This window comes from Achroia grisella, unplaced genomic scaffold, assembly GCF_030625045.1.
Source record: "Achroia grisella isolate CSIRO2021 unplaced genomic scaffold, CSIRO_AGI_Agris_v1 utg215, whole genome shotgun sequence".
Classification (NCBI taxonomy): Eukaryota; Metazoa; Arthropoda; class Insecta; order Lepidoptera; family Pyralidae; genus Achroia; species Achroia grisella.
In genome coordinates, this window is record NW_026712713.1 from 922,944 (window position 1) to 941,916 (window position 18,973).

At 30.2% G+C, this 18,973-nt stretch overlaps 2 protein-coding genes across 2 annotated transcripts in view; both read left to right on the forward strand.

Annotated features, from left to right (window-relative positions):
- The window catches only part of LOC131842237 (brain tumor protein), a 459,207-nt gene that overhangs the window by 10,229 nt on the left and 430,005 nt on the right, over nucleotides 1-18,973 (forward strand). The gene's annotated exons all lie outside the window — the stretch shown is intronic.
- LOC131842238 (uncharacterized) lies at nucleotides 1,750-3,475 on the forward strand. Its single transcript, XM_059190781.1, has 2 exons — nucleotides 1,750-2,584; nucleotides 2,687-3,475. The coding sequence occupies exons 1-2, from the start codon at nucleotides 1,784-1,786 to the stop codon at nucleotides 3,146-3,148; spliced, it is 1,263 nt and encodes a 420-aa protein (XP_059046764.1). The 5' UTR covers nucleotides 1,750-1,783; the 3' UTR covers nucleotides 3,149-3,475.

The following is an 18,973-nucleotide window of genomic DNA, read 5'->3' on the forward strand; positions in this document are numbered from 1 at the left end:
TAAATAATTGTAATGTTCACGAATTCTCCCCTTACTTAGAGGGTAGTATAAACATGAAAATAAATGACATTAATTACTTAATATCCATACAGGTGTAACGGTTTGTGTGTTTATGTACATAAAATCGTGCCTGACTTATCGGGGTAGGTCTCTCTACCTTTACGTTTTTGTAAAATGCTCTAATTCTTATATAACTCTATTACTTCTAAATTCAGTTTTAATCGTTGGTGAACACGATATGTTGAGATCGCGGAGGGATTGTTTCGTTCCTGTGGACTGGGTTTTGTGGTCTGAGATATATATTAATAGGTTTAAAGAGTAAGATTCTGGCAGTGGCCATTCGACCCCGTCTGGCGAATGGTTAACCCACTATATGTAAAAACATGATAAATTCCTTCATCGTAATAACTCAGATCTTCTAATTGGATCTATAATAATATGGTTCTCAGACAATTGTGTAATTGTAAAGCCAGCACGAACGGCTATTAAACAAGTTTAAAAAAATTACTTACTAGTATAATTGTTATATATAGATAAAGAAAACGCGAACGGAATTCATTAGATTTTTAACCCACATTAAACTAGGCTATGTTAGCAGAGGATAACAGTACGTTAAGTCATAACAAATTTCCGGCCTGCTTTGTCGGCCTTGTCGAATAGAAAACCCTTTGTTTCACGTTGTTTTAATTCAATTAACTATTCATAACAATGTGCATTAGTAACGACCCTGTTGTGTTAAGTACTTTTACAGGTGAATGAAAGAACGTACCTATTACCTTTGTAAATAAATATATTCGTACTGGCCAGTAGTATGTTGGTCATTTTTTAGATATTTTAGAAATTGACATTCTTTTTATTGACATATTTCTATTCACCTATGGTAATCCACTTACTGCCTTAGTACTGCTAATGTACATAGGCGACTATTGTTCGTCTATACATGAACAGTACTACAGCCATCTAGTGCCGGAATGGCAACATAACTCTTATAATAATTTCTATTTATTTTACCCTTCAATCAAACACTTCTTACATACAAAATAAGATGCTTGGTAGCAGAAATAAGTAAGACAGAGGTACCCATGTAGATGACTTTGGTTGTCAGTTTGTGTCTAGCTAATGTCAGGCCACATGAATACAGACCACAGGCTATTGAAGAGCGGACTATACTGATAGTCACATCAAACATAGTAGACTCACATCAGTTAGAATAATCAAGATGATTTTAAAAATGGCGAGAATAACACAGTTATTCAAAATCGGATAGTGTGCATTTAGTTAAAGTTTAAAAAGAATAAATATAAAAAGAAAAGTAGGATAAAAGTGGACGCGATAACATAATTATGCTTTAAATATGCACTTAGCATACTGACGTCAATTTATTATCTCAACAATGAAAGATTGTTGATGCGTTATCAGAAATTTAACCCTCAAATAACGCCTGACAATTACATATTTAAAATATAATCATATAAATATATCATATTTAAAATGATAGCATAATTAAATTGTTTTCAAAATAAAATATTTAATTTAGTAATAATACTACATTACGTGTAAACAGTCTTAGGAACGTCAACGTTAGATATTATTATTTGTGATTTGAGAGTTATTATTATATGGATGTTATAGTCTAAAAGTTTTATACATAGCATTTGTACGGGTTAAATTTATCAACGTGCGAATGCTATTTATATATAGGGCCAATCACCGATAAACTTGTTAGTTTCGAGCTAGTTTCTATAGATATCTGTAGATAAATAAATTACTTTAAAATTGCATAATGGCGGAATTACGTTTCGAAGGTGAAATTTATAGTTTTTCAAAGCGACAGGAAGAACTTCTGCGTAAAGTGCTTAAAGGTCGTGGATATACTGACAACAAAGTGATAATAGAAACAGTAGGTGAAGCAGGTGACAATTACATAGCTAATGTTAAGAGAATTATTGTTGAAGAAAAGGATGGACATACATTTAAGATGATAGCAAAAGTTGCTCCAACCAACAATATGGCTCGTGCTCAAGTTCAACCTCATATGTTATTTAAAAATGAAGGAATAATGTACACTGTAATTCTACCCAAATTTGAGGAACTACAAAAATCTGCAGGTGTTCCAATAGAGGACCGTTTAAGGTATGCCAAATGTTATGGATTAATATTACACGCACCTGAAGAAATTATTCTTCTGGAAGATCTGCAAGTTTTGAATTTCGGAATACTGGATAGATTCAAGTCTCTTACAAATGAAAGTATAAAATTGATTCTTAAAAACTTTGCAATACTACATTCTTTGTCGATGGTATTAAAGAAACAGGAGCCTGACGTATTTGAAGATTATAACAATAAACTTAGTGATTATTACGCTGCTTTTGCTAACACACCAGAATTCAAACTATATATAGCAGGTATAGAGAATGATTCAATTGAAATATTGGATAAGACCATGTATAAAAATGCCATTCGTGGATCCATATCTAAAATGCCGGAGGTGTATGCAAAAGTTGCAAAAAATGAATCTAAACTGAAATATTCAGTTATAATACAAGGTGATGGCTGGACCAACAACATAATGTTTAAGTTGGAGGTAAGTTAAAATACTTATATTATACTTTTAAAGCATACATGATCTTTATATAAAATTTATAACGGTAATTAGTATTAAAAAATATGTAATTTCTATTTACAGCAGGAGAAACCACTTGAAGCCATTATGATTGATTACCAATTGTCAAAAGTATCTAATCCTGTCTCTGATATTCTTTACATGCTATTTAATTGCACAGATTATGCAAATAGGCATGCTCATTACCACGACTGGATAGATTACTACCATATGCAATTACAGAAATCTTTAGATTATTTCGATCTAAAGGTAGAGTTAATTTTTTCAAGAGATCAATTAGATGCTGATTTGAAGAGATACTCAAAACTATTTATGGGAAATGCCATAATGGTGAGCACGATTATAATCAGAAAATCAGAAGATGCCGCTAAACTAAAAGAATCTATGGAGACAGAAGCAAATGAGATAGAAGAGGCAATGGCGAAAATGCACATATCCAATTTAGACCAAGAATCTGTATCAGTATTCAAGTCAAGAATTGAAGGATTAGTAGATTCTTATCGTGAACTCGGTTACATGGCTTAAAGTAACATTATAAACTACAGTGCCTATTTCAAACATGATATTATTAATACAAATTGAATTAAATAATAAAAGCAAGCGGCGATGCACTACACATATAAATAAAATGAAAGGAAATAATGAAATGTGATAAAAATATGTACGTTTGAAATCAAAATAATTTATTTACTTAAAATCAATGCACGCCTGTTACTGTAATGTTTTAAATATACTTGTAATTGCGAATATTGTGTAATTTATTTAACTTTGAAGTTTTTGAGTCTGTTTTTTCTTTTTTTAATATATATTGAAGAGGTAATTTATTTAATATACAATTTTATAATATTATATTGTGACTTAGATTTATTAAAATTTGATCATACAGCATAATTAAGCATGGAACAGTTTAGTACAATATTAAAAGCGTTTACAAAGATTTATATGTATTATAATTTATAGTTACGTGTTTAGTAATAAAAACAATTACAACAGGCTAGAACAAGAGATTTCATGTCAGTAGAATTCTTTCTTTAGGAATTGGTATGAATATGATAATATTAATTATATGTCAACCATATAAATTAGTTTCAATCATATCAACATATCTATATTAAACACAACATGTAATAAAATATACTGATCATTTTTTTATATCCTACTCTTGAATAACAAATCAGTACTTTCATTAATTTTATTCGATTTAAGTATAATTTCAGAAAGATTTTACTCAACATTATTAGGTAGTATGTCACAGAGTATTTATTTATTTTACAAGTATTTCCACTAAGCAATAGTGGAAATATACAAAATATCTTTATACTGTACAAAGAATGACCACATTTCCTCTTTTAACATACTATTGTTTCTAGTTAACTCATATTTACCGAGATCAGATATCCGTTTCTATATATGTACTTACAATACTCATTTGATAATATTAAAAATAATATATACATTGAAATAGATAAAAAGCAACAGACACTTCCGTCTTTCTGTTTCTGTGAATTGGTTATTCTTTCCGGATAAGAAGTATGTTACAATTGTTATGTAACTAGATTGCTAAAAAAGTTGTTCCAATAGAACAAAAGTAGCAAATGATTGTTACTGTAGGTAGCACTGACATCACTATGACTTCTTATTAATTATTATTTTTGAGGACTATGGTGTTCCTCGAATCATGCAATTTCACCATTTAATGCGAAACACGAATAACAAGGTACTCATATAGACGAATTTATATATTATCCCTTCTTTACACTATTCAATTACACCCCTCTACTTCTGAATATAAAAATGAATTTCCAATTTCACACTAAATCCACGGGTTCTGTTTGCGTAGTACTTGAAGTCTTTAACTGACGATACCTGCTCACTATTCCATATATTATTCTTACTCCTCTAATATCCAAGTCATTCGGCTCTCCCTGCCACTCTCCATTTGATCTGTTTAATCCTTGAAACATTTAAAAATCAAATAAGATCTCTCTCTATAACTCTTTTTTTTCTGAAACTTTCCAATATATAGTATGTATGTATGCAAATGTATAAGTTTATATATTTATACCTATATTACGTATGTCTATTTATTCGGTTAGTAAATATATTGTCTTGTGTGTGCCACCTACCTTTAATATGAGAACTTATACTTCCGGGTTGTCTGCAAGAAATTTCTTAAAGCGACATGACAGCCTTTTGTTGTTACTTTTCTACTTACTGTTTTTCATATTGTATTCTGTGCACAATAAAGAGTTTATGATTATTATTATTTGAGCAAAGTCTACATCAATAAAAATAAAAATATAAACATTCTTAGAAAATATATTGCTTAACAATCATTATTTAGTGTTTGACGGAACTAATATATTGTCGTTTAGGTCGCCACTTTCAGCCTTGCCAGCTTCCGTTCGAAAAAGAACCTCTCACTTCACTATATAACCTTTGTTTAGTTTCGCAACTCAATTGTCTGCGGTAACTATGTCTCAGTAGGAAAGACAGGCCATAGATTTAGATATGACATAGATTGACCGCCAATGAAATAAATATTTTAATTAATTCAACATTACGCAGAAATATATGCAGATTAAAATTTTGTCGTAAGTTATATGATATTATCAAATAATTAAATAAATATAGTTAATTAATTTAAATTTTATTTTTTATAATCATATCTGTATCAATGTATTAATTTATGAATTTTTTACCTATAAATACTGTATAGTAGCTCATATGTGTGCAATGTGAAGGAGCCATAGTTTTACTTTATTTATTATATTAAATTGACATCATCAATAAATTGAAGGTCATTTTAGGGTGCCTACACTTGTAATATTTCCGTCAACACCTCGACACCCTTCCATTAGTGCTTCCAAGTAACATAAATTTAAGTGTAAAGTCAGTTCATATCACGACTCCGCGTCGAATGTCCGCGTCACTAATGCAACTTGGTTTGCACACTATCAAATAAACTTATTAATATACAATAAATAGAACAATTATTACACCTGTATACTCACTAGATACAACAATAAAGAATAAATTAAGTAGCGACACCTTCAGAGCGCTCACATCATCTATAACGCTACAGTGGTGAGGATAACCATCGCACTACAATAAGATTTCATTTATTCAATGTAATTTTTGTACCCCTAGCCTACGGAGTTTATGCTAATACAATCAATGTTGTCCTTGGTCCAGATTTGTAGTCTTTAGAAGGAACGTCTATGCCCATTTCGTAAAATAAAGGCAAAGCAAATATCCTAGGCGAAATCGTAACATCCGAGATTAGCGTATTCAAGCAATAAAACTCTTCACCTTTATGATATCCCAAGCCATACACTGCTAAATCTATACTATATAGATATAAAAGGTAATGAATATTTATGGCTTATAATTTGGTACATATGTGGTTTTTAAGGTCTTTACAATTAGTTTCACACATTTTGGCATTTCTGACATGCAACACACAAAACAGATGTCAATTTTTAGTTTTTATTAGTCAATATTAAGTACGCACATTATTTATAATATGAGTGAGGATGTCAATTTCTAATTAATGAAATAATTATAAATTATACATGTCAATGTTTTTAATTAAGTAACCTGAACACTGTAGTAAGATTTGCTGATTAGTCATCTATGTAGTTCTTTCTTGAATTTATTTCGACATAAATTTACAATTTCACTTGGCAATTTATTATAGCAGTGTGTAGTTTGTTATTAATAACAGATGTTTGCTTCAATAGCATTATATCTTAATATCTCTAATTACAGAGGGGTAAGATAGCATAAATTATTCGCATTATGTTTATCGTGACTATCCTTCATCGATTTTCATTCTCTTATTTTTATCGTTATTTAATATTATCTTTATCGTTTTTTAATACGATAATCGCACTATAAATTTAGATTTCTATGCATATTTAATTGCTTTTGATTACTACTTATGACTCATATTGGGGGATATAAATAAGGTATAGTTTATAGCAAATCGTATATTGCTGTATTTCATATCTAGCCTACTCAATAGATTTGATAGGATTAATTTCGGATTTTAAACCTTGATTGAAAATTCTCGCTAATATTACGATTGCTAGATGAGAGGACTAATAAACCCAATCAGAGGGAACCGTTGCTTATAAACATGAATAGTAAACACGGATGTCACACGTGACTTTGGTCATGCTTTGCCATTCCTGAGAATTAAAGTTTCATATTTTTGTAATCTGTTATTAGATACCAAATATATGATATGATATGGTACCCTGTTATTTCACTGTCACATCTTCAAGAAGGATTACGAAGCAAGCATAATTAGGTGAGACAAAGGTAATTTATTAATAGATTATAACGGTATGGTGCACTCGCCTGTGCTAACGGTTTACGTTGGCGGGGCACCAGTGGAGGGTAGATAAGATGATCATGAAGCCCGTCGACGTCGTAGCAAATTCACCAGGAATTTATCACGATGGTTTCCAAGGGGAACCACCTGGAGATAAACCTGATATGTCCGCTGTCCACAGTCATCAGTCCACATTACTAACAATCCCCCTTACACCCCTTAGATCGGTAATGTAGGCGCAGATGACTTTGTATCGTAACATATATTTTAGTGTCGATATACTTGTAAATAATTATCGGTCCAGAACAAATTATGTTTGATAAATATATAGTCAAAAGTAATTAATACACGATTTAAGCAATGGACTTATGTACTATATATGGAAGTTTTAAACAGAAATCAAACGGTACAGGATGACGATACCGTTGCGCGTCATTTGTTTTTGGTCCTAGTTTCCTGTTCTGTACTTATTGATTCAATCTATTTATTTAACTGTTTATCACAAATTATATATATTTACATGTTTTTTAATCTAGTTCTATTTAGATACCGGGGTAGACTGGATGACTATGATATACTATATATAGTCATCTAGGTACGACATAAAAAGGCTATTTCATCCACCAAGAAAATAATAAAAGTGTTACATGTCTTTTGTTTAGTACTACGTGAATAAATATAACAAGAATATTTAAACTAATTAACATATTTTTAAATTCTTTCTATGTGGTATTTATATGTGGTTACGGAAAATTTGTTTTTATAATTATATTATGAATATGATCAGTGATCAGCTTTGTTTTTTACTTCTGTCAGTCACTGAAATTTACTACGTTTCAACATACGGAGCATCTCATGGAAATTGGCTACTGTAGCCTACTTAGTATACTAAATCAATAGGGAGATTATCTATACTACACTCGGTCCTAGTATGTGCGAAGCAATTAAAATAGCGGGCTGTGATTTGTAGTACATACTCGTATGTACTACAAAGGTAGGTCCGTAGTACGCAACTCGATGCGAACTGCAGTGACCTTACCGGGTGAATGACCCACCAATACTGCCGTGATACAATTACGCACGTGTTAACTTATACCATATATAATACTGTGTCGTCGCTATGGTGACATTGTATAATATATATATATTAAATATGTAGGCATATTGTTTAAAAGTTAAAGTTTTTATTTTTATAATTCACATCGACGAATATATTTTAATTTTAAACACGCGGATACATAAATTTATTGATAAAGTACTGACAATTTTTTTAAATATTATATTTTGTTTTAGACTGTTTATTTGAAAGACCAAACGTTTCATCAAGAAAGTAAACATAAAAACAACAACTTGATTTGTCATAAAACAAATTGAATCGTTGCGTTTCATAATTCTTGGTGAATAAAAACAAAAATCGTTCTCATTGGCCACATATTTTTTTATCACAATCATTAAAAATCAACAACCGTCTTAAATATTGTAAAATTACACTATAACTCTTGTCGATGAGAAATAAAATTGATTGCCCACTGGCGAATCATTTCGTGAACTGCATATTTGAGAAATAGGTGAGCCGTAAGATGTTTTCTTATCTCAAACATTGCTGCAAGGTATCCATAAACTCGTAAGTATCTTTAATTATATTACCATAAATGTTTTATTTGGATTTATCGGATGCGGTTTCCTACCAACCGGATGCATTTCTTTTCATTGAGTTGATATTTTTACGTTATTTTGTGGAATTCGATATTCAGACGTGCTTGAATTCAATCAGTGAAAGTTTAAACGTAATTATTGAAAAACAATTTAATTGTATTTCTTTTTGTTGTGAATATTTATTTATTTGTAATTTGTTGCATAAAAAAAATAATTATAATTTACACAACTCATACATACAACTCTATATTTTTTAATTTTATGTATAAGAAAATGAATGTAAGAAAAAGTAAATGAAGTATACTTTGTAATTGCCCTTCATTTTCATTATATCGCTATTATGTAATTCTTACCTCACAAATTTTAAGTAATTTCACAAAAGTTGTAAAATAAAACATAAAAGACGATATTTACATTCAATAAATATACGTATTGATTGAAAGTGAATAACATCATAAATAAATATTCAAACTACTAAACAAACTACGACTACTACAAAAACAATATATTAGTAGATACAGGCTATAAACGTAGCTCACGATGCTCTCTAAGTCCAAATTGATATTATAAAAAATTACTAATAAAAAATATCTTACCTTCAGAAAGGGACCTACATACATTATTATTGCGATTATCATAAAATCTATTTTATTTTTAAAAAGATTAAAGATTCGTACCGCTAAAACTTAGGCGGGTCGCTAGTGTTAAATTTAACATTCTTTATTATTTTTTCGTATTTAATATAAAATAGTGTAATATTTAAAATGTTAGCTTATATAAATAAGTGCCTATTACGATTCTCTATGGTTAGAATTTTAAAATTTATACCTTCAGTAATATAATATTTAGGTATATAATTGTAAATATCGAAATTTGCAATATAATACGAGTAATTGACGAAGGATTCTAAGGTCAAACGTTTCGCATCAACAATTCGCATTTACAAGCTGGCATACTGCCATAGGGAATACAAGATTATATGTATATTTGTGTTTATATATGATCACAAATCACATATAAGTATTACTTGTAAAGGATGAAATGATGCTGTTTGCTTACTAGCGTCTAAAAAAATATTATGAATGCCAAAAAATAATACCACAAACTGATCAACTTTTTTTATTACAGATCTTATTTGCTCAGATGAATATTTTTTTGTTCTACCATTACTAGGTACAACACACAAATAAAAATTTAGTTCTAACAACTGAAGTATTCTTATACTTCAGTTGTTACAACTAAAGTTTTATATATTGTATATGTATAATTAAATTTGAAGCAGAACTTTAATAAAATATGTATTTTCATCTAAATTATTGTAGTCGATTTCTAGAATGTCTTTCAAGTGTGTAATACTAAGAATTATTTATTTTTTGCATAATACTAGTTACAAATCCGTATTAAAATCGTGTTTTAAAACACCAATATATTTTGTTAGGGATAAAAAAGTGTAATCTTTTTTTAATCGTCTAAAATTATTGTTACAATAAATCGCTGACTCCTGTAAGTGAGACAGCAGCCCTAATGCAGAGGACAGAATTAATGACCAGATTCTCTTCCAAAATGGACCAAGGACATGATTTCATACTAGTCCTTGTGCTCTTTTCTTTAAAATAAATAAACCTTTTAACACTTTGGTATAAAGCATTTAGTGATTGTTCTCGGTTATCTTTGAAACTTTGAGCTTATCGTGTCAATTGTATTTTCTTTACAATTTGACGGGCACGGTGGTGTAGCGATTTAACACACCGCTTCACTTACGATGGGTTCCGTATTGATTCCTCGTACTGTACAAATTTTTAAAAATTCTTGAACCTTATATTAAGGTATCTTAAGGATCGGCTACTCGCAAGCGATACCACTGGTTTATCATACTTATGAATACAAATTTACCATGTACCGTGTGAGGAATCGAACCTGCGACCTTCCGATGTAAAGCGGTGTGCTAAACCGTTAGACCACCGAGGTCGTCATTGTTATATAAAAAAAGATGAATAACAACAACAAGTACTTGTATTCCATGCGGGCACGGGCACCCCTGTGGGTTACATAGGATATGATAAAACACATAATAATAAATATCTACTTGTTATGGCGAAGTATAATTGTTTTTCCATGTATTGTTACGTCAGAACAATTTAGCTTGAAAGTGGAGTATTATTAAATTATAGAACGATTGTGATAAGGTACCTACGAGTGTGTCGCATGTTACGAAATGTGGAAGAGGAAATTATGTAAGGCATATATATTATAGTAACATAACTTAGTAAAATATTTTTATGGCTTATTAAATTATTTTTATGAAACCTTAAAAATATACAAAAAGTTTTTGGTAGGTTTTTTTACAAAAGGCGGTCTTATCGCTTAAGCGATCTCTTCCGGATAGCATTTGGGTAGAGTAAAAAAGACAAGGTGGCGGATGGCTCATAAATTGTTTGAAAGAAAGATAAATAAATAATAGTAATGTATCAAATATATATATAATATAATACACATACTATAAACTAAAAAATGTGTAAATAAAAAAACCACCAAAACATTAAAAAAAATATATTTTAGAGAAATTATATTACGTCCGCGTGATAAAATCTACCATCACGTCAAATTTTATTCATATTTTTTTTTTACGGCTAAAAATTCACTAAATCAATAAAAAAAAATTACACACACTACCATGTATTTGACACCCACACGCTTATATATATTCTTTGGTTTAATTGTTATTGATAGTTTAATAATATTTCGACCACTGGGCGCCTACTAGTTCATATTTATTATGTTATCCAAACATTTAAATATGATTACTACAGCTAATTGTATTGTATAATATTTTGTATTGAGTTTTTTGTAGTAATTTTCGACTACATTATAAACAAACTAAAAATTACTTCTTTTTAATATCTATACCTTGTAATTAGTTTTATGATATTAAAATTCATGTGTATGTTAGTCTATAAGGTATTGATAATATGGGCCTAGTAGCCTGAAATAAATAACAAACTATACGTAATTAGAATATTTTGATTTGATACTAATTCTCACACGCTTGTTGTATGAAATGACTAAGTTGTAACAAAAGAAACCCCACTCAGCAATGTTGTCAGTGGCGACGTAGCACGAGTTTGCGGTTCTATTTCACATCATTATTATAAGCAAGGTTTGCTCAACATTAATTAAAAAGTTATGTAACAAGTTTGCGGTGTACAAATGTGTATTCGGGACTCATGAAGTTGTTACTTCATGGATTTGTTGCTTTTACATTTCGAAAAAATTTAACATGTACGCAACATAACGTAAAGGAAATAGCAAACAAGGTGGAAGCCCACCTGATTGAAAGTGGTATCCATCACCTACATACATGAACAGCACCACGGACATCACGTTATCATATAATCTACGTGATACCTCATGCGTTATCATTACTAAAGAATAATTTGTCGCGCATTTAAGATTTGTTTTTATCACTGCCAAATCTCAACCTGAATCTGAACCAACTGTATCACGATGTTGGACATAGGCTCCATTTTCTTTCAAAATTAAACCATAAAGCAAAAGGAGCTATGTTAACAATTCTATACAATGTTCTTGTTAAATAAAAATAAATTATATATATAAATAGACTCATCGTAAAACCGATATAAGTTAACATATATTCAAATATTTATAAAATTCCAAATATTATGTATTACAATAAACACATTGTTCTTACCTGTCAATAATTTGGCTAATGCAAAAGAGATTAACTTAATATGAAATGACTGTTCCTGTCGAAAATGTGGTTGAAATTTGAAATATTTAAATGATTCGGTGGTTAAATCGAATTCATTCATTTAAATGTTAATTACTGTTAACAACATACTCCAGTCACATTGTAGTTAACAATATTCAATTACTGATTCTATTTTTAAACTTTGATGTAATTTATTTTTAAATTACAATACATGTAATTAAGGTCAGTCTGTTATTGTATGTATAAATCATTTGAATGTAAATAAAACTATATAGTATGTTTAAAATGTATATTTTATACAAATACATTACTGATTTCGGTAGGAGGACGATGTTAAGCTTAATATCAGCTTACATGATCTCAATCGTCATTAGTAACAGATAAAATTTAATACATTCTTCTATATGTATTATTCAGGTTAATATTGTAAGTATGAAAGTTCATATCTATCAGCAATGACGATTGGGATTATGTAAGCTGATATTAAGTTTAACATCATCTCTCTACCGAAATCAGTAATGTACTTGTATAAAATATACATTTTAAACATAATATATACTTATGTTTCATTCAAATACACTTGTATTGGTTGGTATTTGTTACATATCCATGATTACACAGGTCAGTGGATCTTAATGAAAGATTTGAAAATACATTATACCACGAGGACGGACATGGGCAATCTTTAACTTTAAAATAATCTGGCAGTGGGTGAAATAGGGGATGAAAGTTTGGGCTAACGAAGTCGCGGGTAACAGCTAGTTCTTTTCTATTTTATTTAACTACTATGTTATTTAGTCAAAATATTCTAATAGAAGCCTTTTTATTATATATATGGCAACCGAGGATGTCATATTATATATATGACAGCCTCGGTGGTCTAGCGGTTGAGCTCACCGCTTTACTTCCGATGGTCACAGGTTCGATTCATTGCATGGTGCAAACATTTGTATTCATGAGTATGGTTTGTATTGGTCTGAGTGTTTTCTATGTATATTATATATGTATTTATAAAAATATCAGTTGTCTTAGCTTACCGTAGGACTAGGTGGCGTTGTGTTGATAGTCCAGAATTATTTATTAATTATATTATGCATTAATTTAATGAATAAATAAATAACAGACATTTCATTTCTGTATGAGTACAGTATCATCCCTAGTGGAGCTGCAAGTGATATTGCATATTAAATAGTCTGATTTCCATATGCAATGCCATCAGCCTGTACACGTAAAAGGATTAAGCTCTTACAATATAGTGTTGTATATGTTTTAATTGTGGGACATGAAAACTAACGATAGACGAGTTTCAATCTTAATAATAATACATAGAGTTTTATTTGCAAATTATCTCTCCTTGGGCTGTACATTGACATATTTATGCTTTTTCTACTATCATACACAGGCTTTCATATGTGTATATGAATTGCATAATATTTTTTTCATTGACAGTGTTCATTGTTCAAAAATGCGTAAATTTTTATTTAGTTGAAAATGGATTTTCTACACTATTCTATTTTAGACTTGAAACTATAACTATTATACTTGAAAATATACTCGTGGTACCTGGTAACTGGTGGTAGATTTCACTTATTATTCTTAAAAAAACATACATAAGTAAAAATGTTACGATTGATATATTTTAGACTATTTATGATCGTGGAATTATTTAAGTCCCGTCTGGGACAAAATCACGGCTAAAAATTGTGTAAGTAATAGAGATTTTGAACTATAATATAAAATAGAATGGTATATACTATAAATGCGTATTTTTTAGTATAAATCCTATTGTCCCATAAATGGGACACACTATTATCACGGACCTCACTACAATATAAAGTGCCTAGTAATATGTAACAAGCAATAAAGTCGTGGCGACTGCGGGACTATATTGTATTATGTATATCTGGTAATGAAACAACATTCAAACATAATATATTTAATAATAGAATACATGAAGGGTAGGTACTATAAAGAATACGGATTATTATTTAAGCAGATGGAGATTATTATAGTAAACTTAGAGTCTTATTTATCAGGGGAGTCAGTATTAGTATAAGATAATATTTTAAAGAAGGTGTTACATATAAATGTGGTTGGTTATAAAGGCAGAGGAAGACCGAAAAAGAGATGGATGGACTGTGTGAAAGATGAAATGGCAAGAAAGAAAGTAAAGGCATACACACGATGAACCTGACATCCGCACTTTGAATCCATGAAATGCTAAGAAGTTCGTCTCATATAATATAACTAGCTTTATCTGCCCGCGGCTTCGATCGCGTAGTAGTAAGTATAATTATTAAAAATAAAAAACGTGTGTAAAAAATTAGGGCCTACAAAATCTAAGAAGATTTATACAAACTTTCACGTATGTATATAAATACAATTATAATATAAAGTTAAACATAAATAAAAAAAATATATTAATTATTTTTCAATTTTTCAAGGAGTGTAAAACAAAATAATACTGATACTACGTTTTCGTTGCCATTCCATGTGAATAATATGTCACATGTACACACACCTTTTATCCTTTAATATCATTGCCGTATATTTCGTCTTCAACAGAACCATAGCTTTCAAAGCAAGCTGCTTGGTGACTGAAAAAGGTTTCCACACAGACACCTTTTTACAAATTCTACCTAGATTAACTAGAATAGCTATGACATACACAATAAATCAAATGTCTTCAGCTATAATAGTTAGTCATTATGTATTCTACGTGGGACTTTGGTGCGTCTTTCGTAGATTAATATACCGGGTGTAATTACAAAACTGTGGTCCTGACTTGAATATTAAAGTAACTGTCACATAGAGTTTTGTAGTCGCTTGTCGTTGTACTACTTACTTCTAAGCCTACAAGGGTGAGTTTATATTAATAATATCATGATGACTGTCATCCCGGATGAGGTAGTCAGGGACTTTGTAATGTTGCCACGTCGTGGTAAACGTAATATTTCATATGCACTACACTACATTGTACATTTCGCTCGGTATTATAGTTAATAACCCAAGACAATTCAGACAGCGCCATCTAGTCCTAAAATAAGCAGAGTTTGTACTATGATTATTAAATAACTAATAGCATTATTTAAATTCATTTTTAATACATATATATATAAAGCACCTAGACCAATAAAATCTTATTCATGAAAACAATTGTTTGTATCGTGAAGGGAAAACGACCCGCGACCTTCTTCAGTACCTACAGTGGTCTTAAACCGCTACACCACCGAGGTCGTCAATATAGGCGTTCTTTTAATACTAGCAGTCTCTTGATTGGATATGGGTTGTATTAAATACATTCTTATATAATTTACGTGTTACGATATTTGTCTGGAATAAACATATAGCAAATTCAACATATCATTATTACGACTCGCAGTGTGTAATTTTATCCGTCTTATAAGCTGGGATAATTATTATCACAATAAATGACTCTAATTACTTTTTTTTAGAATTATTTGTATTGGGTAAAACAGTATTATACGGGCTTTCATTCAGCCCTAAAAGTGTGCAAATAATCAATCATCATTATAAAGTAAATATTAATATCAGGAACGTAATTCAGTAGATATCTTCACGGTATTTATATAGAGCTGTGGAGTAGGCATAAATGACTGAAATAGCCTCTATCTCTTAGTTATAATGAACTTGTGTTTTACATATAGCTGTACTAAATTTTGTTAGCAAATGCTATTACATCTTCGCCCACACTTGATTGTAATACGCTAGTAAAATATTTACGTGTGTTCATTACATTGACTGTATGTGTGTGGGTGTCAATCCAATTTGGATGTGACGTTGAGATTCAGCAGGGATAATACTGACCTTCAATCACAATGACGCTATACTCATATAATCTACATAACATTTACCCTGCACTATACGTAATATTATAATTAAAAATTGTAAAATATTTTTAACAAAATCTTTTTCTGTTTTAAAATTATACATTTAATGTCAAGATGATATCCCTGAAGGGTTGTTAGAGGCAGTATCAAATGTAGATCTTGTGGTGAAGGCTACTCTTTATAAGTGCGTCTAAATGTATACATAAATAATAATTTATATAAATTTCATACTGCTCTAGGTACTACCTAGGTAGTAAGGTAAGGTAGTAGTAAATACAAGTACAGTCTCTCGCACATCGTTATTTTGGTATTTTCCTAATGATTGTAATACTACAGAAATTACGCAATCATATCTGATCTGATAAAAATATTCGACTCAGGTTCTAAAACTAAATATATTATTTAATTAGTTATATTATACTTGCTACCTGTAATGGCTTCGCATGGGTGTACAATGTGTACATTTCTTATACATACGAACCTTCCTCTTGAATCACTATCTATTCCTAAAAGCTGTATTAAAATCCGTTGCGTAGTTATAAGATGTAAGTGAATACACAGCGGAAGCGACTACGTTTTATAGTACGTAAAGATATAGAATATACATCTGCAACTTCTAAATCATCTTAAATGTGGTAAAGACAAACAATTCAACACTTATAGCGTTCTCGAATTACCTTATAATAACAATATGGGAGGCAGCGCGGATGATTGATAGAGTGCCTGGGTTCGCCCGGAGGCCCCATTTCGAAGTTACGTAATTCTTGTACGCAATAGATATGTTCTATATTCTGTATCGATATTTTCTAATTCTATTTTTTATTTTATTAGATGAGTTAATTCAGCTGATTTTCAATAATGATGGAAAACTAAGAACGGTGCCTATATTACGTCTTTATTTATTAATGGGATCAACCCATCAACTATATTTATTCTGTTAAATTTAATAGAATAAGATGTTATATTAATATATACTGCGTAAACAATTCAGTCACTTTGTATAGGTATAAGAATGACAATTCAAAATGTTTTCATTTTGAGATCTAATATATAGAATATATTTTAACAATTACAATATTGAACTAATTTTACCACAAATTTATATGTTTTGTATGACAATACTTTGTTTGCACTCTTTAATAGCCGTTATCATCAAAATTAGTATTTAATTAACACGTAACGTTGTAAAATGCATCATTAATAAGTACACAATTTACTAAGATTTATAATTACCTAAATTGAATATATAAATAAGTATTTACACTTATAATTATAACCTGCCTAATAAAATCTAATACAACATATATGATATTTTCGTAAATTTTAACTGATGAGTGAATTACAATCTGGTTTTTTTAAGGAGATTTTATGTACAAGCTGAAATTAATTGAAAATATTAGTTCTAAATTAAATATGTATATATTTATCGATATTCTATTTAATACGCACAACACTAAAGTTGGGAGTTCTCCCGGACTTACTTCTCCAAGTAGGCTTTCATTTATGTAACAGTTTCTTATCTTGTGATTCACCTTAGGACTGTCTGAATGTAACGGATGAATGCCTAAAATCGAGAACAAAGCGAGACTGAATCACTACGAAGATTGGATGGTGATTCTGTTGATTGGTGAATCGATTGCCCGATTTGTCACTTGAAATTTATTTCTATTCGCAACTCCTTTAGCTTTACTTATATTTATTCAAAACTTCTGTTTCTACGGAAAGGCCTTTTTCAGTGAATGATGACACAGTCAAATAAAGCTATAGTTGCATGCAAAGTTTCTAGTTTTAATAGTTCAGACTGTAGTTTCATAGATTACATGATTAGTAGAAGTATCTTATAAATATGTAAGTATAGAGAATATGTAATTACAAAGAAAAGAAAAAGAAAGAATAAAATAAAGATTCTACCTTTCTTTTTCTTAATTCTTAATGTAATTGCAATTAAGAAAACTATAGCGAAAATAAAACTTAATGAAAAAACCTATAAGAAAATAATTACCTAGGTCTGCATAATATTACAATATTATTCCTTTTTAAGCATTTCTTAAAAAATGCTTGATCAATATTTACGTAGTTGTAACCTCCTTTCTTTGATAGGATGGTTTAAGCACCGGTTTAGATTTAAAAGAGGAAAACAGAGAAGGTTACGTTATAATGGTACTAAATTACAATGTGTCTGTAATAAATAGCCGTATCGTAATATATCGCAGCCTCCAATAAGTGTGATGTGATGGACGACTAAGATGAAGGGATCCAACTGATAGACCTTCGACATTGCGTGGGATACGAACCAATTTCGCTACAGCCTTCAAATGCTTGATCCAATAATACTGACGTAACATTTCTTGTTTATTCCCGCAACTAGTTGATGCTGCGACTTTGTCTGTGTGTCTCGAACCTAGTGGTTGATAAGCGTAAACATATATTATATTGACGGTTAATTATAATAATATCTTTGGACAGCTCACATAGCGCCGTTCTGCGTAGCTTGGGACTAAATCCCAAGCTACGCAGAACTTGTGTTATTGGTACTGAACAACTGATACAAATACTTAGACATACAGAGACTTTTTTTAAAAAATACATACATAATACATTTTAAAAATACATAGAAAACATCCAGACCAATTCAAACAATAATACTTATAAATACAAATGTTAGCAACGTGCGAAGAATCGAACCCGCGCCCATCGGAAGTAAGGTATTGCCTTACTTTTATTATTTCTAAACCGCCATACCACCATGGTCTGATAATTATCAACAGTTTACT